The 27,631-nt window shown below is 45.9% G+C and overlaps 1 protein-coding gene across 1 annotated transcript; it reads right to left on the bottom strand.

Annotated features, from left to right (window-relative positions):
- Positions 1-943: 943 nt before the first annotated feature.
- Positions 944-27,631, bottom strand: midn (midnolin). The gene is made up of 8 exons (XM_085150911.1): positions 26,799-27,631; positions 24,347-24,575; positions 22,587-22,674; positions 22,414-22,476; positions 11,473-12,009; positions 10,137-10,260; positions 9,608-9,922; positions 944-2,793 (listed from the first exon to the last, which is right to left on the bottom strand). The coding sequence occupies exons 1-8, from the start codon at positions 26,872-26,874 to the stop codon at positions 2,531-2,533; spliced, it is 1,695 nt and encodes a 564-aa protein (XP_085007037.1). The 5' UTR covers positions 26,875-27,631; the 3' UTR covers positions 944-2,530.

Raw genomic sequence — 27,631 nt, 5'->3', positions numbered from 1 at the left:
GTGTGTATCAACCAACAAAGTGGGGAAAAAATTAATAACAAGCTCAAATCTGACACTGACACTGCAAGGGCAACATTTTAAGGCACAGAAGCCTTGACATAATAGAGACTCCACCAGCTAAAAGCACTAAACGACAGATGCCCAGTGTCCTCGGTGACAAAAACGGTGTCCAACATCGATATGCACAGAAAGTTTAAAAAACAAACAGGAAACATTCCCACCCCCATTTGTCCCCAAGTGTCTCATTTTTTTTTAGTGAAAGGTAAGGCCACTTAAAAAAAAAAAGAAAAAAGATGAGGTTCACCAAAAAGGTAATCTCTCACTGCAATCTCTGGGAGTGCAATCGTGGTTGGGTGGTCAATCGGACAAACAGACCAGACGCTTCTCTTGAGTAGGTTTGATAGACAGTACTGTAAATCCTCAGGTCTGTTGGTTCCCTGTGAGAATGCATCCACGTGAGCCTCTGTTGGCATTCAGGCTGGGAGGAGGGGAGGCGGCTTAACAGTTTGCAGGCTGTTTGGGTCCTTGAAAGTCATTGGGGATAAGAACCAGCTTTTAAGGAGTTGAGAGAGAGAGAGAGTCAGTTGCTCTTTGCTCATCATCACATCACCATCTTCACTGCGCGCAACAGAAATATTCAGTGGCGAGCAACAAAGCTTAGCCCACACTTAACTTCATCCGTTTTGGTTTTGCGTCGTAATACTTAAGCAGGACACGGTTGTTCTAACATTGAAAAAAAATTAAACGTTACAAAAGAACCTTGCCAACAAAAGCAGCATTGTTTATTTTCTTCACAAATTCATGCATGTTGTTAACCTTCATTTCCACAGCACCAGTTTCGTTTTTTTTCTTCCATCAATAGAAAAAAGATCAGCATAATTACACACTTCTGCATGCAAAGGAAAGTCACTTTTCCCGACCGTGTTTGTTTTTTTTTTTCCCCCCCCACATTTTAAGTCCCCATGTGTAGCAGCAAAACTGAAAGGCCTAACCTGATATGTCAATGGATGTACTGGTGGAGGCACTAGATAATGATGCCGGACAAAGACCCCATTTCACCTCCGTCTTGGCCAGTAAAAACAAATTTAAAAAAATAGAGGCATCATTATGAGAACTGATAACAGGTACACATCAATTGGGCATCAAACTGGGAGCCAATTTGCTTTTTCATACAGTCATGTTCCAAAGTAGTGGGCCATGTGCTCACGGCAGCTGAACTTCACAAATTTGAGAACGTATGGGGTCGTTTGAGAGAAGACAACTGGACAAAAACATAGGATATTCTAAAAAATCAATTTACAACAAACTTACACACGCACACACGCCCTAACAAGCATTTGCCAATTGTCACATTTATGTACACAAACTCGAAATCCCTCAGTCTCTTCAGGTTTGTAACACATGAGGTTGGCTGCATGAAAAATGATCTTTCTGTAACTTTTGTTGTGGCCAGACAAAAAAAAAAAGAAAAAAAAAGGCATGAATGAGCTAATGAATGATTGAATGGATGCACATATTTGTTGGTAGTCAACGATCTGACTAAAGCCACAAAGGGCTGCTGTTTTTTGAAAACAGCAGATAGGAAGAGAAATAAAAATAGATTTTTTTTTCATATACATTTTAAAGATTTTAAAATCCTCTAAAGCACTTTCTGTTAATATTCATTTATTTTGTGTATTCATTAATCATTCCTATCAATACCCTATGTCACTGAGGTTGATATCAATACTTCCATATTATTTATTCTATTTCAGGCCCCACCTCCTCCTCCTCCTTGCACATTTTGACCAGCTGTTATAAATCAAGAATATGTGCAAACTACTTTGAACTGTTATATGAAAACCTGAATGCTTTGTGAACAATGCTACATATTTTTTTTTTGTTTATAAAATATAATAATATGCTTAAAAGTGGAAAAAGAAAAAGGTTTAACCACCCCGTAACAGGTAAAAACTGGACTCTTGTTGATGAGTTTTGAGATCAATTAGAATGCCCACTGAAATAATCCATAGTCCGGCAGTTCTGCCCTTCTTCTGATTAGGAAACACTGAAGCCTCTGGTGCTCCTGTCCTGTTATGTCCAGTGTGGATCTCTTCATTTCTCCCCAGAGTGCATTTAAAAAGAAAAAAAACAAAAACAAAAATTCTGAAAATACCACCACCACCACCCACTGAATTCTGCTATACTCAAGTACAGGTATGGTCTCTGTAATCAAACCCCCAAAAAAAGGTCTTGCACACTGTTAAGTCCAGTAGTTGCCTGTCCAAATCCAAGCATCACAAGAAAGTTCTTTTGCTAATGTTGCTGTATTATTTTTTTTTTTCACAAGGTCACCCACGAAGGGCAGAATGAGATTAGAGTCTGCAGGGAGCCTGTTTTCATGTCACAGACGACTGTCGCAAGGACAACTTTGATTTCCTCTCTGAAGTTATGTGTCACCTCCTGCAAATCCGCTCCCTCAAAATCATCTCTAAGGAAATCCCAAGCAATGCTTTGCGCATCTTCGAACGCGTATGTGGGAGCAGATGGTTCAGGCCATGACGAACTCGGACTTCAAGTCAGCCTTTACGTCGGGCTTCCACACGGAATCGTCAAAGTCCAGGTCCAGGGAGCCCTCGCTGGACATGCTGCTGTTGCTATTGCTGCGTCCCGCCTTGCGGTTGGGCAGCCACTGATAAGGAGCCCGTTGGTCCCGCCTGGCCTTCCTGCGCAGACGCTTCTGCTGCATCAAGAGCTGCAGACGTTCCACCTTACACCTGGTTGCGCGGTTCTCTGTCTGACGTATACGATCACCTGGACACAAGAGAGAAGAGTAGAAAGACAGTCAGGTATTTTTCTCTACATAGCAAATGTTTTTTTTTAAAATTGTCTTTTCCTTTAACAGCTCTGGAGGAATGAGGGGGGTTAATATGTGTGCCTGTGTAGCTGATGATAATGCTAAAACATGCTAGGCTCTTAACCTTGGCTCCACCATTCACACAATGTAGCATTGGAATCTGGTGGTTAACCTCCCCCACAGAGTATAATTAGCCTCCACAGTGCTATTTCATCCCCTTATCAGTGAATGGGGGAGACCTTCTCAAGGCTGAAATACCTACTAGGGTCAAAAAGATGCAAACCCCTGACAGACATGATACTTTCTGATAGCTGCCTATGAGATTTACAAACGTAATTACCCATGGCATGCTTCAGTGCTCCTAAGTGCATTTCTAGCTGTTGATGTGCCTATAGGAGAGTCCGGTCTCAAGGGAGCGGCCTTGCATTGCACCGCGAATGCTTTCCTACACCAGCCAAGTCGAGTCTAATTCCATTTATACGTATATTCAGGGCCTCGGAAGGAGGGGAAAGCAACCGCAATCTATTAGCTAGCTCCATTAGTATCTGTCTGGGAATTAAATAATTAAATAATGGGCTAGAATGTCAATAAACCGAAGCACAGTGGCCATCCCCGCGCCTGCTGCATGCACCGCAACACACACACACACACACAAACGTTCACATCCGTATTTGGGTACATCATGTATTCGCACAAAAATACGTACACAACGTGCACACCCGTGCACTGAACTACACACCGCTGCACACAGTCACAGGTGCACAGACAGACACACACACACACCAACAGCCGCAGTAGCTTTTAACGTGGATCGATGGCAAATTAAAAAGACCTATTGATTAAACCTTAGCTCTAGTGCAGCCATCCATCTCGGGTCCAGGACAACGCTATTGGCTTTCAATAGAAAATGCAAGCGAATGGAAATTGTAAGCAGGGAGAGAGACGAGAGGAAAGCAAAGATTGTTTTTTTTCCCCCCCCCCTTCCATTTTTTCTTTATTATGGCTTTAGCTTCCTACTCTCCACTCATTGACCTTACCCCCCCCCCCCCCCCAACTCCATCTATTCTACCCCTTCACCCTTTACACACACGCACACAGAAAGCCCCTTTTCTACCCCTCCCTCTTCCAGTTCTTGCCCCATATCTCCCTAGAGACAGCTAGGTGGGGCAGTGTGAAGAAGAAAAAGGAGGAGGGGACAGGCAGGGGACTGGCGGTGGAGGTGGGGGTTGGTGGTGTGGGTTAAGGAATTCCTACCCCAGGGGCAAGGGGGATAGAGAAAAGGACAGAGGAAGAGGGTGGAGGGTAAAGGATCAGCCGTAGGTGTCAGTTTTCCCAAATCGATTGTGCCCTCCTCTGCTTTCCCCCACACCCCCTTCATCGGAATGAATTCCGGACTCTGTGTGGGCTTAATTTACCTCTTTCTCTCGTTTGCTTATCGGGTCGAGCAGCCCAGAGCCTTTTCTCCAGCAATAAATATTCACCACTGTCTACCAGTGCATACTAAAGTAAACTGCCACTAAGCAGCCTCAATGGTGCTTTTTGAAAACAAAGGATGTGAATAGCGGCTCAGAGCTAACAGAAACACGTACGTCTTCACACAGCCACACAGGCAGACTTGGTTTTTCCACTTCCTGTCAATATGTTCTGTCCTGATATAAATGTATGCGTGCATCCAGATGCTCTGTACGCTGTGCGTGAGGGCAATGTGTCATCAGCAGAGAACGGGGGGATACACCACAGGGTGGGTGGGGGGTCTTCTACATTAAAGCCATTGTTCTGCTGCCTCAGCTCCATGTGACATCCATATATTCTGCCACAAGGCTTTGTTACCTCTCTGGTCCCCCCCCCTTCTACACCTTCTTCCCCTGCTCTGACTAGTCAATAGTGAAACCGCCCTTCAGCTTTGTCAAAATATGGCCATAAACAATGAAATGGCAGAAAGCCAACACATGCCCACATAGAAAATCTGTTTGTCTGGAGTGTCTCTGTTTAAATCCTGCCTGTATTTCACGAAGGTAGTTCCTCAGTCATGATTTTGTTTTTTCCCAAAAGGGGTAATTTACCAAAACGGCTCAACAATATGAAAGAAAAAACAAAACAAAACCAAAAACACATGTGTGCATGCGCGCACACGCACACACACACACACACACACACAGAATAAAGGGCAGTTTGGTGGTGAGGCAGGAGGTCTTGGCCTTTGGCTTGGCAAGAGCTCTGGGAATGTGCTTGGAGCTACACTGTGTGTGTGTGTGTGTAGCCATTCATCAGCGTCACTACCGGAGCCCTGGGCGGCTAGGCCGGACACAGCTGGCCGCAGGGATCTCCAGACTATGTTTATGACACTAGGGCTATTATTAGGGCTGGCTAAGAAGGACAGACTATACACACACACACACACAAAGGCTGGCCTGGAGCCTCACTGCAAAGACTAGAGCTTGACGTGAGCAAGCACAATAACCTTGGAGAACCCAAAGAGGTGACTAAAAAAAACATAGGGTATGAATTGTAGAGCAAGAGAGAGAATCCACACTCGTACACAACCCACCGTGGCACAGAAAAGACGGATGAGGAAGCAACTACGGTTCTTTTCTTAGACACAGTGGAAGATTTCAAACAGAAGATGGGTCAAGGGCACCCAGAGGAAGGAAACACCAGGCTCTTTCACCCCCCTCCTTTCTGTTTTTAACCACTCCCCTGCCTGCCTTTCACACTAAAACTCAACCTGAAGCAGCACATTTCGCCCTCCCCAAACTCATCTCCAAAGACTTTGACACAAGCCTTGTAGTAAATACAGTGGGCACTGCAGAGAAAGGCAGAAAAAAAAAAGACAGAGAGATAGAGAAAGAAGGGGTGATCTATGAATAATCGATGCGTCAGTTTTCCTTGCCTTTGAGCCCAGCCCAGCAACACAGCAAGGACTGAGATAGGGAGCAAACAGGAGGGAGGGTGGGAGGAGTAGGTGGGTGGAGGAGGAGAGGCAGAGGATGGAGGAAGAGAAAAAAAAGAGAGGAGGGGCTGCAGTGTGCAGGACGGAGAGGGAGATTAAAGGAGCTTCTCCTTTTATTGATTGTATAAAGATTGGCCTTCATTTGCAGTTGTCTTATTGCTGTTGTTTGTTTGTTTGTCTTGATAAGTCTTGTGATCTTACAGAGAGAACATTGTGTTTGCTCAGCATCCAGGGAACCGGGGTAGAGAAGGAGGGGTGGACGGACACAGAAAGAAAGAGGAGGGAGACAAAGAGAAAGAAAATCACATTGCAGCAAAATCACTCTTGGTTTCTTTTAGCATCTCTCTGTGCTTGTTTGAAGCCAGCCTTCATTACAAGTGGGAACAATAGTGGCACGTTTAACATGCAAAAATACTGTAACGATCCTGAATCAGAAAGTAAATTTGCTTTAACCCTGGAAATAATATGTTAGAATAGAGTAGAATAGAATCCAACTGGAAGATTGAATTCTATTCTATTGAATAGTGCCACTCTGCCACTATTGAACATCACTAATGTTGCACTTTTTCCTCCTCTTTTACCTGGAGATGGTATAAATTGGTGCTTCTAACATGTGTATTCAGATTAAATGCTCCACATCTCCCTGACCTAACAAAGTCAAGCAGTAGCTCAAAGTCTGCAGAGCAAAGTTCAGCCGTAAAACCAACCCATGTGGAAATAACCCACCCAGCTCTACTTACTAGAAAGCAAAAAATTAAACAAATCGGACATATTCTTAAGCGACCAATCAAAGTGGAGCTAATATGAGCACTTTGACAGCTGCTGAAAGGGCACTGACAGCCCTGCAGGGACACAAGCTCTTCAATGACTTTTAGACTTCATTTGCATTCTCCCTCTCTCCCTCTTGCTCTCCTTGTCGACAATGAAAGGGCACCTGATGTGCTTGGCTGGCTTCGCTAGGTATCTCTGTGCTGTGCCGCGTCGCTGGGGCATTTGTTGCGTTGCTGGCGCACGTGTGTCCCGGCAAATGTCTGCGTGTGACGAGAGGAGCTAAAGCCTGCCAGTGGATAATGCGCCATGCCTCGGCTAAGCAGGTCAGGGTTTAAATACAGGACGCGGTGGGGTTAAGGGCAAAGACTCCTATGCGTGTCCCTCGTTCTCTGCCACCCTCCCCTCTTCCTTTGGCTTGCGCAGTCCCAGCCTGCACAAAGCTAACATGACCTGACATGTCAAATCGAAAGGGGTTAGGAGGTGGCGAAGGGATGTGGAAGAGACACAAGAGAGGAAGGGGGTTCGGAGAAGCTTCCAGAGCCAACTTTGCCCCCGCTTTGCCCCTCTCTGTGTGCCTGAGCTAAGCCAGCTGCAGTGGGAGTGAGACTAAAAGGCAGCCCTATAATCCCATAGCCCTCCCCTCTTTTGTCCCACAATGGTTCAGGCTGGTGCCCTCTATACTGCCCCTGTCCCTGGCCCCCACACAAAGGGTTAGACTGGGCAGGGGGCTAGTGGGATGTAGGGGGGGGGGGATGCTGGGGAAGTCCAGCCTACTCAGCAAAGGAATTTAGCTAACAATCGACCTGTCAGGCCATTCTAAAACCCTCCTGTTCAAATTCAACACAAGTCCTGGTCTAAAAAAAAGCCCTAGAACTCAGCAATACGATATAGCAAAACCATGAAACCAAGCTAGTCGCCACAGCCTTTAACCAGGAAATCTGTGATGGAGTGTGTGTGCATTTTATTTTTATTTACGTTCCTCTTCTTCACCAAAAGGTAAAGGCTCTCAGGAGACAGAAAAGCTATGTGACATTATCAAGAGGCTCTCTCAACCCAAGTTTGATTGCGCACACATATTCAGGCAGCTGGGAAGCGCAGGCTTTTTTCCTGTAGCTGAATGAAGGCAGGTTTCTGTGAAGCAGAGTTAAGCTGCGGTGTTAAGTCCAGTAAGTCTTCCATCAGGTGTCGGCTGATAAGACCGCTTAGTCATCGGCATACTTAGAACACCAACTAGAGCAGGATACAAACAGGCACATAGCCCCTGTTCACACAACACACCAGGACAATCATTGTCTTAACCAGGCTTAGTTGGACAGGTCGACATTCAAGGCTTTCTGGAAGTGCATATTGTGAGCAGGAAGTTGGTTCGGGCCAGTTAAATTGGAAAATGGCAGTAGACAGGCTATTCTTTCACTCTTTGCCTTTGGTTAATGAGTGGACAGTTGGTGGACTGACAGACAGGATATAAACACCCATATGATGACTGAATGAATGGAGGCTTAGTGTTGTGGTTTTAACAACCCCCATCTTCCGCGTTGTCCCCCTCCTCCTCTCTCTGGCCTCAAGTTCACAAAGCAAATTCTTTTCAGAGCTGCATTTTGGAATAAATCTATTTAAAGGCCAAATGAACACAGACAATGTATTGATGCGCAACACAGACATGGAAAAAGAAGGGGGTGATTAGGAGGAAGACAGAGAGATGGATTTTACAGACTGTTTTTGGATAGCAAATCGAGGGTGGGGGCAGTGGCATTGGGCTGAGCGGAGATGACGAGAAATGACAAGACTGGGAGAAGAGGGGAAGGGTGGGGGCGAGTCAATAGGTGGGGGCAGTAAAGGAATGGTCTTTCCTGAGTTAGGAAAATAAGCTTGTGTTATTCCAACTGTTCACTGAACACTTGTAAATGCACTAAGGGGGATGCAGCGAAATACTGGACAGCGTTTAGAAGCGACAGCTGAAATACTTCATTCTGCTCGCAACTAAAGGTCAGAAAACAAGGAACAAAGCCAGCCTACAACAATAGGTATGTATGCTCTTGCTTTTTCCAAACAGAAGAAAACATTAAACATTAATTAATAATTTCTACAATCCTTCCCACAAGACAATTCTACTTACGCTGGTAAATTTTGTGCAAATTTAGCAGCTCACTGAAGACTAGCTTGAGATAAGGAGGCAGAGGACAATGATGTTTTCCTCAGTGCACTCACGCCAAGCTTACAATGCTGACTGGATGTTATCAGCGCTGGACATCTGTTTGACACGCAACATCCTGTGTCGCTGTAAGGAAAGGAGGTTTTAAAACATCCCAGCCCAGTCCTTAAACGGCATCATCTGAACTTTACACCTGCCTCGACCAAACTCTCGTGAGTATGTTGAGGTCTATACATGCCCAAGCTGCAGCCCGTATTTAGGAGGTAGGCTACATCACCCCAAACCTGTTCTAATATAAACACAGCCCAGCCCAGGCTCGAAGGGGTAAAACCTATCCCCTCAGCTCACAAAGACAAAAAGGCAACTCCATTGCCTGACAAGTGAAGCCTGACTGAACAGGTCTGGAGAAGCTAGTATTGCATTACTAAGAAGACCCCCTCCCCCTCCGCTCTCTTCCTCTTCTCTCATCTGCTTCAAAACCTCCAGAGACACATATGCATGACTGTTTTTGTTCTTTAATCTGACTTTTCTGTTCTCGCTTTGTCAGTATTTTAGAGATGAAAATAAGCACTTGAAAACAATGATGTAAAAGCATCCCAACAGAACTGAGCTAAACACGATGTGATATGAGAACAGAAACAGAGACAAAGATAACAATGAACTCTTCAGTAGGTTGCAAGGCGAATGCAGAACTCACTGACAGGGTTCTAAATTGCATGCAATTTTACACACACATATGCGCACACACACATTCCTCCAAAGCTGTGGCAACTGCAGGAACATCTACTTCATAAGGGCTTCAAGGGATGCACAATGACTTAATGTGTGAGGGGGTGTTTTTGTTTGTGCTCATCACATGTTTGCATGTGCAGAAGGGGAGTGGAGTGGAGTCACTCACCAGGGGGTTTGCACATGCGAATCTGGCTCTCGCACTGCACAAGTGGATGCAGAGCTGGAGGAGGGCTGCTGGCGGGCACAGAGGTAGCTTTGGCAGAGAGGCCCGTCATGCCAGCGACTGGGGGGGAGGGAGGCGGCGAGGGGGATGGGGAAGTGGGCGAACCGCACTGCGTCTGGTAGCGGAGCTGGGTGAGGGAGGGGGGCATGCCCTGGTAGTGGCGTGTGGCGCTCAGGAGGTCATTGAGGATTTGCAAGATGGTCCCAATATCCCGTCTGGGACGCCCATTGCTGTCCTGGCAGTTTGGGTGCAAAGTGCCTGTGAGAGGAAGCAAAACAGACCAAAATAGTATTATAATGTTTGTATATCATTTGATTTTTCTCTGTTGGAAAAGGCCCAACAGAGAAGAAAATGTTACATTTTTGTCAAGTTCTACTAAGAGGCATCTTAGAACTGGATCTCACTATGTGCACAGTTGATGCTTAAAGTAGCAATAAGTCATAAGTCAGTAATGGCAGCTCTGTTTCCTCACCTGAAAAAGTCCCTGAGAAGACTCCGGGAGCATGGTTGACAAAGCTTTCAATGATGGCGCCGGGTTTACGGGAGCGTGGCGAAGAACTGGTGCCACTGTTGGAGCTGTTGGTACTGCAGTTAGCCTGAAGGGGGAAAAAGAAAAGTGTTATTAAAAGAGCATAAAGTGAGACCAAAACATGTTTGAGGATACAAGGGCATATGAACTATTACAGTAAAAGCTGTGAAAACTCAAAATCACTGTTTCAGGAGCTCCCTCAGTGACCTTTACCCTTTACCTCTGGGTGTAACTACCATTAGCACAGTGTAATTAACCTCTGATGGTTATAAGAAACCTCAGACAACAGGAAATTTAAGCTTGCTGCCATGCCATATAGCTTAAGACTTAAGGTATTTGGTTACTTTACTGTGATCAAACTAAAGACGGTCACCTCACAACTTCGCTTCGGCTTAACATGGATTGCTCAACTGACATCTGAAAGCGAAAGTGAAACCCCAAGAAAACGCTTCGTGTGCGTATGCATGTGTCTTTTTGTCATGCATGTGAAAGCCTGATGAGGAATAGCCATATCCGTTTTCTCACTACTAAACTGGCCTGTCTCCTTGTTTTTCCTGTAGTGAACCATCTCTCCCACACAGTTCGCTGATATTTGGTTACCATTCCCTATTCAAGGAGGTACAGAAAATATAAACAGCACATTGGGTTGAAGAACAGAAGTAAGTGTGTTTCTGCGTGTGTGTGTGCAGCTGTTCATGAAGTTATCCTAAGGTTAACAAATGAGCATAATGCTAAAAGCTAAATGACAACACCAGAACACTTTTGCTCCTATAATTTTAGCCCACTGCTCTTTACCCTGGGAAGACTGAGGTCATATGAACGCTGTGTTCTCTTGGTGTACGCATGTGCTGGATTGTTTGCATGCATTTGGGGAGCACAGTGTACTCCAGCGATGAACAAATGCACTGTGGTTTGGACACACACACACACGCAACATCACGTGTAACGCTTCTCCAGAGCTGACTAAACCACGGGTTCACCCTCGTGCTACAAGGATGTCCCATTAATCTAATTGATTTAATGGAGAATGATTTAGTTGTGAGGATGGCACTTGGGTCAAATGGTCAAAACCCATCCACTCTATCGTTCTCATGGCAGCCCAAGTGCCTGTGCCTTTCTTATGTATTGTAAAGATGTACCTACTTTTACCACTGAACCCTTTTATTTGAGAAAATAACATAAGACAATATCTTACCAATCCTATGCTGTGATTGGCTATTATTAAAGAAAAAAAAACACTACTTAGGAAGAATTATAAGAATATTTTCTTGAGGCTTACCTCAGGGCAGAGGACTGGGGCTACAGGGCTGACCTGGCCGATCTCGTGGCTGGGTTGGCCTGAGGAAGGCTGGTGGTAGTGGTGGTGATGGTGGTGGTGGTGATGATGGTGAGCGGGCGAGCGGAAAAGACCCCCAGGGACGTGGGATGGGCGAGGGGAGTGCGGTGGAGGAGTAGGGGGGCTACAGTGAGCAGAGGAGGGCGACTGGTGGTACATGGGAGGAAGGGACTGGAGGTGTGTGGAGGGCAGGGGAAAAGAAGGGGATCCTGGGGAAGAAGGGGAGGAGGGGACGGGGTGAGGATGGGACAAGTGGGGGCTGGGGTGATTATGTGGATGCTGGGGGTGTTGATGAGAGTGCGGGTGAGTGTGGGGAACCCGGGGCTGTCCCTCCGAATTTCCCCGGGTGATGAGGTGCCTGTGCTGGAGTTGGGGACCACCGGACTGCTGCGCTGCCAGCTGGAGCTGGACGAACATCATGTGATCACCTACACGCAGCGCCAAGGTGAGGGGAGAGCGACCAGACAGGAAGTCACTGACCTATTGAGAAAGAAAGGGGGGAAAAGGGTTAAGTGATTCAATGTCTTTGCTTTTATGCAAAGGTATCAACACAGCTCTATGTGTTGATACATACATGACGCTCTATATCCAGATTTAATGCCACTCTGGCATTTACAGCTGTTCACTGTAAAAAACTATGGAACTAGAAAGGCTCCTCATGCATACAGACTTCCTTCTTAGTAAATGAACAATCCAATCTGGGCCATGGATGCCAGTTACAGTGCACACAACAGCTCTTTGAGCTACCCCTCTCACAGACACACAGACACACCACATAAGCTCATCGTGCAGTCAAACACTCGTCTGTAATAGTCATCTATTTACTTCTGTTGGCGGGGGAATGGATAGGGAGGCCTACTGGAAAACGCACACATGCACACAAATAGAACCCACTATTCCTTGCTTCCCATTGCCACTCAGTCCGTTCTTAGTCAGCAGGGTTATTCAGCTCAAAGACAAAGGCCACCCTTCTGTTTGGCCCATGGCCTGAAAAATCAGTCCCACGTTTAGGAAATCCACCCTGCCTGCATCTCAAACACAGACTAGTCAATTGTCTGTGAATCTGCAGCAGATCAGGAAGGGATGCCCATGTTTGGAGCATTGGCAAAAGCTAACTGGAGCCAAGTGTGGGGGGCCTTCAGTGACCCACCCGAGGCCTGGATGGACACACACACACACTAACAAGTACAGAGTTGTCACGGCTCGGCTGGAATATCCGCGCTAAATAACAAAACCTCTCTTGTCGTCCTCCTGTATGCCTGTGGCTCTCATGCTGCGTATTGTGACTTGCTGCTGAAGTCCAAGCAACGAGAGTCTGACATGTATTTATTTACTTTTTTTCCCCCAAGTGAGTGTGATTCAGGAGTCACAAAGCTTCAGTGGGTCTTGAAGACTCAGCAATAATGACTCAGGTTCTCCCTAAATGGAAACAAGCAGAAATGGCCAGCACTAGCAAATACAAAGTGGCGCTCCTGTCCAAAAAGATTTCAACAATCACTACCGCATGTGTGATTTTAGTCCTCAGAGAGAGAGGGAGGACAGAAAAGCAGAACAGAGCACAGGGATAGATATATATAAATAACAAAGCACAGAAAATAATATATAATAAGAAAAAAACATTTGGAGTGTCCTTGTAAGATGCTCGCCTGTAGTTAACCCTCTGAATCACCAGGCTCTGCCCTCCATCACATCTCTCTCTTTTCTTCTGCTTATTTATTTCTCTATCGACCGCTGCCTCTCTGTTGCCAGGGTGACCTTTGGACATTGGTATTGACATGATGTGGAAAAAGAGGATGAAGGGAGAGGAGGGGCAGGTGAAAGGACTAAAGGGTTTGGGATGATCTGATGGCTAGAGCGAAAATCTGAATAAAATACGCTGCCGGATAAAGGGAAACTCAAACTTCTCAGAATGTAAAGTCAGCCACTAATGATTTGTTGACGATGCACACTCACCACGATTACCCCCATCGTGGTGAGGCGATACGCTCAGCAGGCGCGAGGTGGGGTGTGAAGTGAGGAGGAGAACAGCGCGGGGGGGCTACATGTGACATCGCTAGGAAACTCCATACATAAAAGGTCAGGAGAAGAGGTGTGCATGTGTTTGAGACCTAATGGGGAGGCCTGCTCCAAAAGGTGGGTGGGTGGGTGGGTGGGGGGGGGGGAGACAGAGATGAAGAAAAGACCAGAGGAGGGGGAGGAGACAATGACTGTGTCTGTGACTGACAGCTGTCAAGAGTAAGTGGCGACAGTTTGTCAACCCACAACACACAGACCGGCATGCATACAAATCGAAAGCCCCAAGGGAGATCGTCAACCCAATGTTTAGAAGGTGGGGAGGGGAGGGGGGGGGACACCCCTGATCCTAGATCCAAATATATTCAGGCTGAGTCGACGTCCAGTTCAAACAGGTTCCATTTCACACTTCGTGTCAGAATCCTGTTTCCAGAAACCGTGTGAGATCAGGTTTTACCTCCCTGCACGGATCTGATTTTATCTGCAGGGAAAATGCAACTGCTGCTAAACGGATACACGTTGCTCAAATTTACGCCGTGACACGGAGGGGGAGGGAACGACCACCACGACTTCTGGGTACCTCCACAGAGCTGGTCAGAGTGAATGTCATAGGGTCAAAATTTGCATGAAACCAAAGGAGACTGCAAAGCTGTACTTCTATTTCTTTCCAAGAAGGGAACATCCAAGACGCCAAGAGCCAAGTGTGAACAGGATCTTTGCTTGCAAGCACATGCGAGCAAAAGTGAGAGAAAAAGGACCGACTGTGATGACAGCAAGACAAACAGAGAAGAAGCTCGATTACCTTTATAATGACTGGGGTGGATTATTCAAAACCACAAGACAGAATCCATGTACTCCTACTTCCCGACACCACATAGCAGGTTTTAAATTAGCCTGCGAAAGAAGCAAGCTCGCTTCCTCACACCTTTTTTCCTTCTTTCCCGCCTCCAGTTGATTTTTGTCACTCCAGGTCTCAGAGTCTCAGTCGTTGACTCATAAAGTCAATTTAGAAGTTGCTCACACAAACCTTCACATGTATATGAGAGCTAAAAATGTGTGTGGCCATGTGACTCACACGGGGTCTCCATACATACGCCACCCACCAGAACCTCTTCTTTTAGGCAAGAAATTAAAAGGCCACAAACCCACACAAACACAGACATCTCATTTGTAGGGAAAAATGACAGGGGACCATCTCAACTACTATAATTCCGTCGGACACTCTCATATATTTGTGGTTGGCTTTGATTTCCTCCGGAACGTTATCAGAAAGATCCAAATTAAACGTTCAGGTGTGGAATTCCACTCGTCCAAACCAAACGGCTACATCACTTTCATCTGACGCGCCGTCTCCCTGACAATTCAGGGAAAAGGAGGGCGAACAGCTTGTGTAGCTGGGAGCCGGGAGCTGTGGAGTGGAACACCTGAAATAGGGCCCGTTTCCTAAGGGAAGGGAGGAGGCGGAGGATGATACAGTGCGCCCTGCCTGCCAGAGGCTAGATTGGCGAGAGTGATCATGTAACAACAAGCCTTTTCCAGACGGACAGAGACTATGAGAGAAACAAGGGGAGGGGAGAGCGTTAGAGAGTGCATACATATATATGTATGTGTGTGTGTGTGATGGGGGGTGGAGAGGAAAAGGGGCACTGTCTTGCTAGAAAGCTGGCTAGCGAATCAATCCCAGAGGTCTCAGCTAGAAGCTCAGCTCCAGTCCAAACATGCCTGTCTGCTCTCAGGAGCACAGTCAAGACAGCCAACGTGGCTGGCTACCATTGACGTCAGGACAAACACCAGATAGCGCTTTGTGGAACATCACAGGCAAACAAAAAAAAGCGCTTCTTAGCTTGTCTTTAAGTCTGCAACAGACCTCCAATTCTATCTCCACCTTGGCCTTTGAAGGACGCTGTACAAATTCCAGTCCTTTATGAAAGCAACTTATAAAGGAGAGTCATAGGACAAGGAGAATGGAGACCCCGGGTTTTGTCAAGGCGGACAGAAAGAAACCAGCACTCCAGTGTTCTCCTTATAATGAAGCAGCAGTATGAGGAGTTCATGCCTAACAAATAAGGCGTGCATTTCCTGACCGCAAACATAGTTGATTACACTCACCAATACCTGCACGGATAAGCTTATTTAGCAATACACAGGTACTGAAAAATGGCTCTTCCATCGAGTAGCCATCAGACCCACCTCTCTAACAAGTGACCCCAGAAACAGTGCTCTCAGCCATTTTGTTTTAGTTGTTGGGTGTCCAGGAGGTGGGGTTTGTATGATACTTTGGTTGCTATGCAGTAATGGGAGAGAATATGATAAGGGGCAGCTGGGCGAGGAGGGGTGGAGACAAGATGGAGGAGAAGGAGAAGGGGGGGGGGATGGCATGAAAAAAGGAGGGAACAAGGATGGTAAGGGGGGGATGGGGATGCTGGCAATGAGGGTAAGGTGTCAGAGTAGTAGTGGTGGCGGCGGTGGTGGGTGATGAAATATTCAGTGAGAGTGCGCCTCTGGCTCCTTCCCTCTTTTTTTTTTTCCCTTTCGACATCTCTGGCTGACAGTTTTATTTATTGGGGTCCCTGTGGTTCAAGGAACTCATTTGCAGTCGTTCTTCCTTTGCACACTAAGCGAACTAAGGAAGGGAGATAAGGAGCGAGGGAGGAAGAGAGAGGCTGAGAGTCTAAGGACGGGTGAAGAGGGAGAGGGAGAGGGAGGGAAAGATAGAGAGCGCTGCCAGCACTGAGCTGACATTCATGAACAACTGAGCAGCTTTGTGCTGGGGAAAAGAGGATAGAGGATTGGAAGGCGGGACGGGCGGGGGAGGAGAAGGAGAAGCTGCGAGAGGAGGAAGTCGCTCCTCCAGCCATATTCTGCTTCCAGTGCAGCTGCTCACCTGCCGGACGGCGAGGTGGAAAGGTATGGTTCAAAAACTGCTTATTAACCCTCCTATCGACCTAAATGTTTTGATCGCACCAGGACGCTATTGATAAGTCTTTGGGTAGACACGCACCAGCTAAAGATGCAATAAAAGGCTCTCAAAAGAGAGAAGGAGAAAAGAAAAAAAAAAAATCAATGACTTGCATCATCCCCAAATCCTAAAGGCAGAGGGGGTTGAATCTTCAAAGGCACCATTAGAAAGATAGGCATCTGTAACAGTACCTGATAAGAAACAGAGGGGGGGGTAAGTGGAGTAAAAAAGGAACAGCTGGCCATCATAGAATATGATCGGCTCCATGAAAGGAGAGATCCGAACGGCAAAGTCAAGACGATCGGGTTCCTGCAAAAGCCACTCCTTACAACTAGCCAGAAAAACTGAGCATATTCACCTCTTAGTCCCCAGCTATCAAGATCCGGTTTAAAATCAGGCAAGCAACACCGAAGAAATCTTCACTTACTCGTTTCCCCCGCTGTTCGCTTTCCTCTCACTCCCTTGAAAGCCATTTAAACCAGCTGATTAATACAATTTAATCAGGATCCTGTTCTGGCAGAGAATGACTTCACAGCATTTTCTGTACCCGGTGAGACAAATTTGTGGATAGTTGGGAAAAACAACATCATAGGAAGCAGCGGCAAATGAAAGAAGAAACAGCATCGCATGTTTCCGAGATAAATGAAGTGGGTGTGGGGAAATGGAGAGGTGGGTATAGAAATTCTGTGACAGATGGACGGTAAGTAATTGCAACGGTGATCGTGCAAAAATGCTGCCTTTTTTTTTAAGACGTTTCTCATTTCCTCATTATGTTTTTGAAGGAAAGACTGAAATGACCTGGCTCTTTTGAACCCTGCACTTCTGCCAGCAGCACCATATCCCTAGTAGCACTGGCTTTATTAGTCTTGGTAGTGGCTATCGTGATATTCGTGGCCTCCATCCTCCCACACAGTAGCCCCACTAGTCACGATGCCTGCTACTTGAATCACAAAAGCACTGTATCGCCAGGGAATGGAAAACAATGACGGTCACGACTCCAAAATGGAGAAGTAAGTCTCCCCTGGTCGCTCAGCGAGGAAACGTACAAAGAGAAACATTAAAAATGGATGTTGGCACATTCGCGCACCCACAGAAACGCATGCATAGAGATGAATATACATAATAGGACAATGAAATTCCCTGCAAATCCAGCTCCCTTTTGACTGCCCCACAACACACCTTGATTCCCCTCCACCCATCCCAGCACTTCCCCTCCCACTATGCATTTTAAGCATCACAAAGGGGATTATACAGGTGCAAAAATACTGCATGATCAGCCTATTAATGCAATTTTCAAGGCCAGGATTTACATGAGCAGGGACTGAAAAGGCCTTTAGATCAGCATTGTTGTTTTTTATTCCATGCACGATTTGATTTACACATTCAGCAACAAAATTAATTTCTGTAGCTTTCATTTTAGGTTACAATAAAAGGAAATTTCCATTCTAAAGAGCAAAGATTCTGTCTCTTAAGATGCATGCATATAAAAAGCCTTAATCTCAATAGCAGTGAGAAGGACAGAGGAAGCTGGGGGATGTAAAAGGGGAGGAAACCCTTCATATTGACCAACAGGCAGACTCGGTCATTCTTCAATTCCTTGCGCTCCCAAATCCTCAATACAATTACTCTCCAATGATTTCCAGTATTATCAATCCTACTGATTAACTGACATCAATATAAGGTGATGTGCAGGGTGCAGGACTGCAAAGAGAAACATATTGACCATTTGCATTGAGCTGTTTTACACACAATTGTGTACATAGACACACACAGGTCCAAAGTTCATTTGTCTTTTTAAAAAAAAGCACTACCTCCTTTTCTAGTAGCACCTCTCCTCTTATCTCCATTTTTCTTCCTTCATCTCATCTTCCCTGTAATCTCCTGCCCACTGTCCCCAACCAATAGCACTTAACTACACAAACACAAACACACATTACTGACTGACTTGTGCAAAGCTCCCCCCCTTTCTTTTCTCCTCCACCTGTCAGGCCCACTGTGGCAACCCCTGAGGGAGGGATAGCAGAGGAAATAAGGAAAGGGTGACCCTGAGGTGACTCCCCACAGATTGTTAGAGCCTGTTAAGTTTGCGTCTGTCTGCTTGTAGACACAAAGACAAAACCGTGCCGTATCCCGGCCAGAGGAAGAGGAGGAATAAGTGAGGGGGAGAGGGGGGGGGGGGTTGTGCGCATGAGGACAGGAGGTGCTTGTCGCTGGGAGCGAGAAAAGTAGAGCAGATATGTAACAGCGTATTCCCCTGGGACACGTGGAATGGCAACACAGCCTCCTCCTGAAGCAGTCTGTGTTAGTGTTCAAGGCAAAATTTGTCAATCTGCAGCCTGCTGAGCCTCGCTCCAGCTGGGTTGCGCATCGATTTTAAAAACCAGTATGCACCACTGTAGCTGCGCTCAACAGGATTTTGGAGTTTGAAGCCTATTAGGCCCTTCTTCACCCCCCCCCCCCCCAACCTCAGTACTACCACTAAAGGAACAAGTCATCCTAGGATGTGTCTGTCTCACAGGAACTGCTCCTTTAGAGCTTTCAATTTTGAGAGGGGTTGAAAAGTTGGTGGAAACAGTCCTGAAAATTTTCTGAGCTTAATGCAAACTTGGCTAAATTCAAAAAAACAAGCTGATCTCTCAAACATCACCGTCAGCAATCTAAAAATTCACCCTACAGAACAAACAGCAACAACTACCTTGGCTTGCTCCAATGAGGCCACCGTTTTGGTGTCACCGATCCATAGTTACATAACTTATATTGTTTTGGAACACTCAGAATTGACATTCTGAAGCTCACACAAAATTATTATGTCACTTCCAAGAGTCCGATGGAGCCCAAACGGCACTGGAAGGACTGATTAGGGAGAAAGTTTGAGTAAACGATTGTCCTACCTTGTGCCTAACATGACTTTTTGAAGTGGAACGGTGACTAATCCTTGTCTTATGTTTGTCAGCTGAGCCGGTGTGGTGTTCATGCTTTAGAATGTGAACAAAGAGGTGGCTGCATAGGGGGGGAAGGGCAATGGGGGTGGGGGTAGGGATGGTAAGGGTGACGTGTGGTTGGCTTTTATTCTACCGTCAATGTGCATCAATGAGCAAATAGTCCCCGTGTGTTAAATGGCCACATAATCAAATTCTAAAATAGATCGAAAGCTGATGTTACTGTCTAAATGTGACTAGAAATGGTAAATATTGCTTTCACTACTTGTCATAGTATACATTTATTTTACGACCAGGCTCAGACATTTTCTCATTCTCTCATCATGACCATAAATCCTCTTAAATATATCCTTTCAATTTGGTGTGCGTGTATGTGTGTGTTCCCATGTATGACTGCAAATATAAGCTGTACACACAGCCGCTATTTAGCAGACAGAATAAGAAAAGAGTAGCGAGTAGTGCAGGCAACTGTATTTTGATGGGCTGTCAGGAAGCAGTGGCTTAAATCAGCTTAGATGTCATGCAAAAAAAAAAAAAAAAAGTCTAGGAGGACGCCAGAGGAGGAATTAAGGCAGCTATGATTGTCCTTGCTAAAGAAGTCAGCCATCACGGTCAAAGTGAGGCAGCACGCCGGACTTGCAAACCACAGCACATTTAAATTATAGTGCCCTAGGAGAGCTGCTAAGCAGAAACAAGAGAGGGAGGTGAAACATAGGAGAGTGGGAAAAAAATAGCATTTTAATTATTCCTGGGTAAGAACTTCCATTAAATGCCCCCCACCCCAAACTCGTGCCACAAGAGACTAAAACAGCCCTTGGAAGCTGTCATGCGCTGCATGATTTGTTGACTAACAACCTGGTAGCTGAAGACTTCTTCGTAATCCCGATAAAGAAGAAGACATACGGCGATCTGCTCAGTGCAGCTCGGAATCCAGTCTGGAAATAAGACCTTGCACGACCAAAATATTTGAAGGGGCGATAGCTTATTAGGGGTCCAGGGGTTAACAACCAACTCTTGTATGCCTTTTTTCTAAGAACTAACCCGTACCTCCCTCAGGCTATTTTTGGTTGCATGGGCATATCAGCTATCCTGTCAGACACTTTTAAGGGCTAAGTGCATTGATTGATTTTTGATAGCCCCAGAGTTAGAGAGGAGATAGGAAATGAGGGAGAGCTTTTGTGTTCCTATTTTTCTAATCTTACAAAGATCTGTAATCTCTCCGCAATCTATATCACTCCATTTCGTTTCATGAATTATAAAGAAGAATCAATTTCTGTGGATATAAACACACTAAAGCAGCTTTACGCCTTTTTTGCGCTTTACTGTGACATCAATCTCCTGTTACCCATTATTCGTTCCGTACCCCGGCGTCGGATTACCATTTACAGTGAAAGAAATATGTATGCAAAAGTGGCGTATGTGGTAACGCGTGGTAAGCATTTCGTGAGAAAAACGCAAGCGCTTGACTCATAACGAATCTAAGTATAATAAGGTTACGTGGACAGGGAGATGCACAGGAAGACAGGCAGAGTGAGAGATCGGTTCCTCTGGGTCGGCGGTTGAATTATCATCTGCCTCTAGTGAAAATGACAGTCACTCTTGGCTACCCAGCAAAGGCGTACCACATGATGGGCAAGGCTCGCTTCCAGCCTACTTACAGTGTGACATACACACACACACATCCAGTAACAGACGCGCACACATCCACTTACACACACCTACACACACGCAGTCATCTGCTGTCAGCGCTACGAGATGCATGCTGAGTTCTCTCTGTCGCACACGCACACACACCAAGGCTAGGATTTCCACCATAAAATTATCAGCAGGGCAAGAAGCCATACCGAACCACACTCCGCTATCACCGAGCAGCCCACATCATCTGATAATTATTCCACTAAACAGCGTCGCGCGAATTCTTCAGGATGTAACCGCTGTTAAGAGTTCAGTTAACGCCTTACGTCAGTGTTATTGTTTCACCGCCTTGCACCGTTCTGACATCAGACGGTAGTGCATCGGTGATACGCTTACGTACATCTCAGCGTTGCCCAACTGTACAAAAGGAAGTGGATCTGAGTCAGTCAGTCAGCTGCAAAGTGTGTCATACGTCACACCGTTGTCTGCGAGCGTTCAGCCTTATCGCCTCTCTTCTCGCTCGGTTTCTCTCTGCGGCCAGCACGGAGTCTTTTATAAACTTCACACTCGCTATTGATCATTTTGGTGAGTCATGTCGCTCTGACTCAAATACATACTGTACTTAAGCGGGCCTACAGAGCCGTTTCACTGCGAGCACAGGGTGTAGGCCTCACTCGGCCTGTGCGTGCACACTAGGCTTCCAGGAAACCTGTGCTAATACTGAGTGAGAAGACTGTCATCTGATGATCCAGCACTCTGTTTATGAGTGAGTGAGACTACAATCAGTCTCCATGCAGCCACAGCACACTTCCTGGAAACTCGCCTTTGCGTGTGTGTGCGGCTCGTGTATATGTGCCTGTCAGTCAAGACTGTGAAATACAGAAGGAGCGGAGAGAGATTATAGATAAAGGCGTGAGCAGAAAGATGGAAGTAAGTGCTGGCCCTCTCAACGGCACATAAGTTCTTCTTGAGTGGTGTTTGCACTAGCATCCTACAGGGCTGTGCATGCTTGCACGCACACACACACAGTATCACAGATGATGGGTGTTGTTGCTTATTATGTTCCAACAGCTCACACTGGTTGTCTAGCTTGGCTTGGCTTGTTTAAGAGGCTGAGATTAGACAAGCAAAGAGGCTTGCGCAGCCGGCTCATCTCTGCCATATCTGGGTGTTGCTCTGTGCTTAACTGAAGCTTCCACCTTCTTTAGCCGTAATGCAAATATGCACACAAAAAAATTTGGAGCTCAGTTTAAGTTGCAGGATTCCAACTTTGCTTTATCAGCCTCGATTTAGGCTCAACGGACACACACATGCACAGGCACACATATAAATCCTTACCTGAGTTTCTGTTAGGCTCTCCAAAGCTTGCATTACTGACTGTTCTGGTCTTGATGCTTGAGACTGCATGACAGGAATAAAACACAAAGTTTAATATGTGTCATTTCTTTTAAGTTCATTCTTTAGATTTGGACTCCAAACTAAAATAAATTCACAGCGAGCCGAATCCATACCATTAATCCTGCTTCAACTGTTGGCACAAGTGTTAACTTGCTCCCATCCGAGATGCCTAGATCCTGGAGTTTGCCTGAACTTAGTCGCCTGCGGGGATTGGGGAGAACGAGATAATTAGACCGTGCTGACAATATGTTCTCTCTTCAGACATACAAACACCCTTCAGCCAGGGGGTGCAGACGGACTTCAAAACTATTTTGGAAAAGAGCTGTGGGTGTAAAGCTCCACGAAAGAGAAGTATTGATTGCACTGTCAAATTTCAATTTCGAGTATAGTGGAGCTTGACAAGTGCTCGCAGTGGATATTTGGCACCACTGGCACTTGCCTAAGTGGAGGTAAGATTTTTTTTTCTTGACAATATCAGTTGCACAAATGAGGAAGAAAAACTTCATGCTGAAACCAAAACCACAGCATAATAAATTTATAAATGAGAAGAATGGCAAGTACTAGAATTGCATGGACGCCGTTCTTAGCCAAACTGTTACGGCTCTGTCAGTGATTCTGAAAGTTAAATCATGTGATACAGAACACATCACATTTCCAGGGCTTTACTGCTTGACGTCTGGTACGGAAGAGGAATGCTTGCATCTCAGAGCCAAATGAGATGCAAGCATTCACACCCGTTTCTGGCCGTTTGCCTGCTTTATGTTAGTGAAGGATGTTTAGGGCAGTCTGGTCTATAGGCATGACCCAAATCTTATGCCACGCAGCTGAACAAAGGCAGTCAGCCCCGACTTGCTGTAGGTCTACAGTTTAAGGCGCAGGAGGGGATTAAAAATGAGGTTTTCAGGTTTTAAAGGATGATGTGATTTATTGGGTGATTACAACGAGTGGGAGGAGATGGGGGCTGAAAACAATGCTGACTGTTTGCATGTACTAAAGCCCCCCCCCTTTCTTTTTTGCATAGCACCACCTGCACTATTGTGAGCTCGTTTAACCTGTGCCTGATTCATTTCATAGCTTCATAATGCTTCAGGTTCTGGTTCGCTTTGAATAATAAAGAGTTTATCTGTTCTCTCACACATGCAGCTCTGCTTAAACAGCGGCGTTTTTCAAGCCCTCGCGAAACTGGCCGTCTGATACCTCGCACAAACACAAACTGCTGTTATTCTCCTGAATCTGCTGGCTATTGTCATGCAACTGCACACTCACATTCACATCCAACCACGAGACATATCCACCTTCGGTGCAGTACCAAGTCACGCATTAACAATGTACACCTGTGCAGTAGCAGTATAAATACAGTCGAGGTTAGCACTTCTGTGGGACTTTGTTCATTAATGTGTAACATGTTTGACTCGCGCAGCATTAGCAATTCAGTCATGCTTCAGTTTTTATAAGAAGGGGGGACGAATCAATGCAAGTCTGCAGATTGCCTGTCAATACTGTTCCAGTGACTGGTGAGTCCCAGCCCATAATTCCAATATTGTCCACCCCCGTGGTCAATAGTTTCCTTGAACGTATTGATCACCAAAGCGGGCATACCTTTGCCTCCCGTGAGCTTAACCAGTTTAAGTGTAGTTTGGAAAATATTACCTCAACCCCGGAGGGTGGGCGCACCTAAAGTCGGTTTGTGCACATTTTGAACTGCGGACTATCCTAGACATTACGGCTCATGATGTCAGCGTATAGTACAGAGAGTCTCAAGTACCGGTTGGCTCTTTAAGAAATAAGTATGCGTAATTATTTTCCCCTATCCGAAAACACCACGTTTGCTAAACACGTTCAACTGCAATGCATTTCTTTCGTGTTTACTCACGTTTCTTTGTGTAGCAGAGCGAGTCTCTCTTTTGGGACTTTGAGTCTTTGCGACAGTCTCCTCTTCAGTCCCTCCACGGTCTCCTCTAGTGGCAAGGAGAGCTCGAAGCGTGTGCCGGTGGTGGAGTGGATGTACAGATTCATGGAGGGTTCAGTCGGGACGGCCTCGCAGGATGAAGCCCCGCGACTGGTGCAGCTTCGGGCGCTGGGATGCTGGTCCATCCGATAACCTGTGCTCAGAGAAGGGGGGAGACAAGACGAGCAGAGCCGGGGAGTGAAAAGGGTGAGAAGAATAGTGAAGCAGATCCGTCGCTTCCACTACGGTCCCTTGATCTCCTTGCAAATCAAAGGCAGCATTCAGAGCTCTCTCTCTCTCTTTTTTTTTTCCTTCCTCTTGGTGCCCCCTTTTTTTCTCTCTCGCTCTCCGAGAGTCAGAATAAAACCCAGTCCGTCGTCTCTCCGGTCAATATCATGAGAATATCCCCCGAGGAAATTTAACTACACAAGCGTCGCGTTTCCCTTTGTGTGATCTTTGTCTTTGTTGCGTTTTCCAGCGTGCAAGCAAGTCTTTCGAAATGCTACATAGACGGGCAAATGCCACACAGAAACGCAAGTATGTTGTCAGCAAAAAAATGGCACGGACGCTCATTTACGCAGGCAGTTACCTTTAAAAAAACAAAACAAAACAACCAAACAAACAAAAAAAGGTCTGAGAAAGAAAAAAATGTATAACAACAAATTCCTCTCGGATGTTTTATGAGCTTTTTCGGGCTTTGGATGATGGGACACGCGATCCGGAGCTGCAAAGCCTCTTGCGGCTGTAGTAAAAGGCTCTCCGCTGCGCACTCATACCCACGGCAGCCCCACTGAAATATCGACAATGAACATTGTCACAAAGTATCCCACTTCCACCATCGATAAAGTACGCCCACAGCCCCCGAGGCCGTCCGACCAATCACAGGAGAGCTCCTTCAGGACGCCGATGACCTCAGCCAATAGGAAGACGAGCTCGACACCCACGTGGAGGCCAAGCGAGTTTAGGCCATTCATAATAAATTACAGCACAGTGCAAAATATGCAACAGTATCACAGTATACTCAAATAAAGGGTTACACCGAGGGCCGCGTGCCTCTACAGTAAAAATGACTTGTTTTTTAAGTTAATCACCCCTGAATCATTTCTGAATTCTCGTTTCACGAGATATCCCAATTATAGATAATATTTAGAGACAAATATGATGAGTGCATCATCTCTGGAAGTACCGCCTGTTTAAAGGGTCTCCTCGTGTGGGAACTGTGCAACAGGCTGGAAAAAAAGCGATCATCATTAATCCCAAAAGCGTCTTTTTTGAAGAGATGTTTGACAGCAGCACACAGTGTGAATATACAACTGATTGCTTAATTTAAGCATATGTAGCTCATCATCAACTTTCGACACCGTGAGAGTAGATTTCGCTTTATTTCCCTTATAACAGCGGGTTACTTAACCAACAACGCCAGCTTGGACGTGGCTATTTTTAAACCCTTGGCATAAAGACCAGATCCCTCTGCTCCAAGTTATCAGATGTACTGTAACGACATTAATAGTGCTGACGCCACCCTCTGCCCCCCCCCCTTGACCTCAGAAGCAAGCAGGAACCTTTCAAGTGATCGCGAATTTCACGCAAATCCACGCTGGACACGAGTAGGTTATTCTCGTCAGGTAAGCTGCAGTATATGCATGTAACAGACTTCGGACTGCTGCTGCACGAGTTCTCAAGTCTGAGGTGACCAATAAGCGCCCTGTGAGCAAAATCCCTGAGAGAAGTAACCAGAGCAACTCACAAAGAGAGACTGACTAAGAACATTTAAATGACCAGAGCCACCTAAAGCCTACACAGCGAGCTTACCTCTGCAGTTTCTTCAAACCTAAGTAGGCACTTTACCATAAAAAAAACATTAAAAATACTCGGTCGCCACCCAGTGGCAACGGAATCAGTTTTCACAATGAAAGCATGCAAGCGATTCATACTTTACCCCTGGCATATATATAAATATATGTATAAATAGGTTAAATTTGGAACATGCAGTTTTTAAAACCTTATGCATTGAATTATGGCAGCTTTTACTCGTATTGAGTACGACAGTCACCATAAAGCAACGTTTGATAAGATTTGCCATTCTCCTTCTAATCTGAGATAATTACCAACGACTTGCTGTCTTCTACTAATTATAATTTACAGGAACAATGACATTCTGCTATCGTCAATAAACACGACATTTAGGCTGTCCCTCAAAATTTACGCCCAATTGTCTCATACAAGCAGCTGACACGCTTCTATCGATCCGCAATTGACTCGTCTCTAATCAATTTCTCGCCAACACATAAAGCGCGTGTCAAACTTTACTAAAAACATCGCCCGTAACATAACATATAGCTCAGTCGTAATAAAAAAACAACAACAGTGAACTCACCAATAACTGTGGCGAAAACTGTAAAGCTTCGCGGAAAAGTCGGCTGTGTTCCCGTCTCTTGCCCCAGCTTTGGCATGTAAAGTAAACCCACACAGCGACAAAACTCTGAGATAAATCCAAACACTTGAATATCCACAATAACGTCTCAGTAAATTCTCTGGTGGCCCTTGCGCGTCGTTACGCTGCAGACCCGTCAGTCCCGGCCAGTAATGGGAACAGTCAAGTCCCGAGATGCTTTCGTGTATAGGCAGATCACCGGTGTCTTACTTGGTGATAAGAGCGTAGTCGGAAAGGTGAGACTCCTCTTAACTGACGCTTCTCGGATATGGGTGGAGAGTAATGTTCTTCCTATGTCAGCATGTCATTTAAGGTGGCCTCGTTTCCCTGCTGCCACCAAGTCCAACTTGCTGTCGTCTGTGGGAAAGAATGCGTCTATAACGCAATCCTTAACCGATAAAGCTATCCAACCGTGTCGAGCACAGCGGCTCCCAGCAGCAGGAACGACTTTTAAAGGTAGCATACGCACACAGAGACATGAAACCCGGACAGCCACTGACCTACCACCTTAAAAAAAAAAAGAGTCAATGAAATTAAATCTTTGGCGATATTGGAGGTGTTGCCAACCTTTGACGACATAGAGAAAAATGTCACCGGGCAACAGGTAAACACGCTCCCTGGATACGACACACGTACGCCGATAAACAAACACCACTGGTCCTGTTTGAGGAATTAATGCCCTGCTGATAACCTAATGCGGATTCTTGAAGCGCACAATGTACAAAATGACTGTTTTATACAAGAATGTAGGAAGTTTATTCCACGGGCTGCTGCTC

Source organism: Neolamprologus multifasciatus, chromosome 23, assembly GCF_963576455.1.
Source record: "Neolamprologus multifasciatus chromosome 23, fNeoMul1.2, whole genome shotgun sequence".
Lineage (NCBI taxonomy): Eukaryota > Metazoa > Chordata > Actinopteri > Cichliformes > Cichlidae > Neolamprologus > Neolamprologus multifasciatus.
Note: the sequence above shows the minus strand (reverse complement) of the source record. Positions and strands in the feature narration are given on the sequence as shown.

What these genes read in the sequence shown, in the direction of transcription:
- midn (XM_085150911.1), bottom strand. Translation starts at nt 26,874, where the DNA reads ATGCCAAAGCTGGGGCAAGAGACGGGAACACAGCCGACTTTTCCGCGA. An exon ending in GCTCTGCTACACAAAGAAAC is followed by an intron (nt 22,675 to 24,346) that starts GTGAGTAAACAC and finishes CAATCCCCGCAG; the next exon opens with GCGACTAAGTTCAGGCAAAC. An exon ending in CCCCAGTCCTCTGCCCTGAG is followed by an intron (nt 10,261 to 11,472) that starts GTAAGCCTCAAG and finishes TTCCCCCTTCAG; the next exon opens with GCTAACTGCAGTACCAACAG.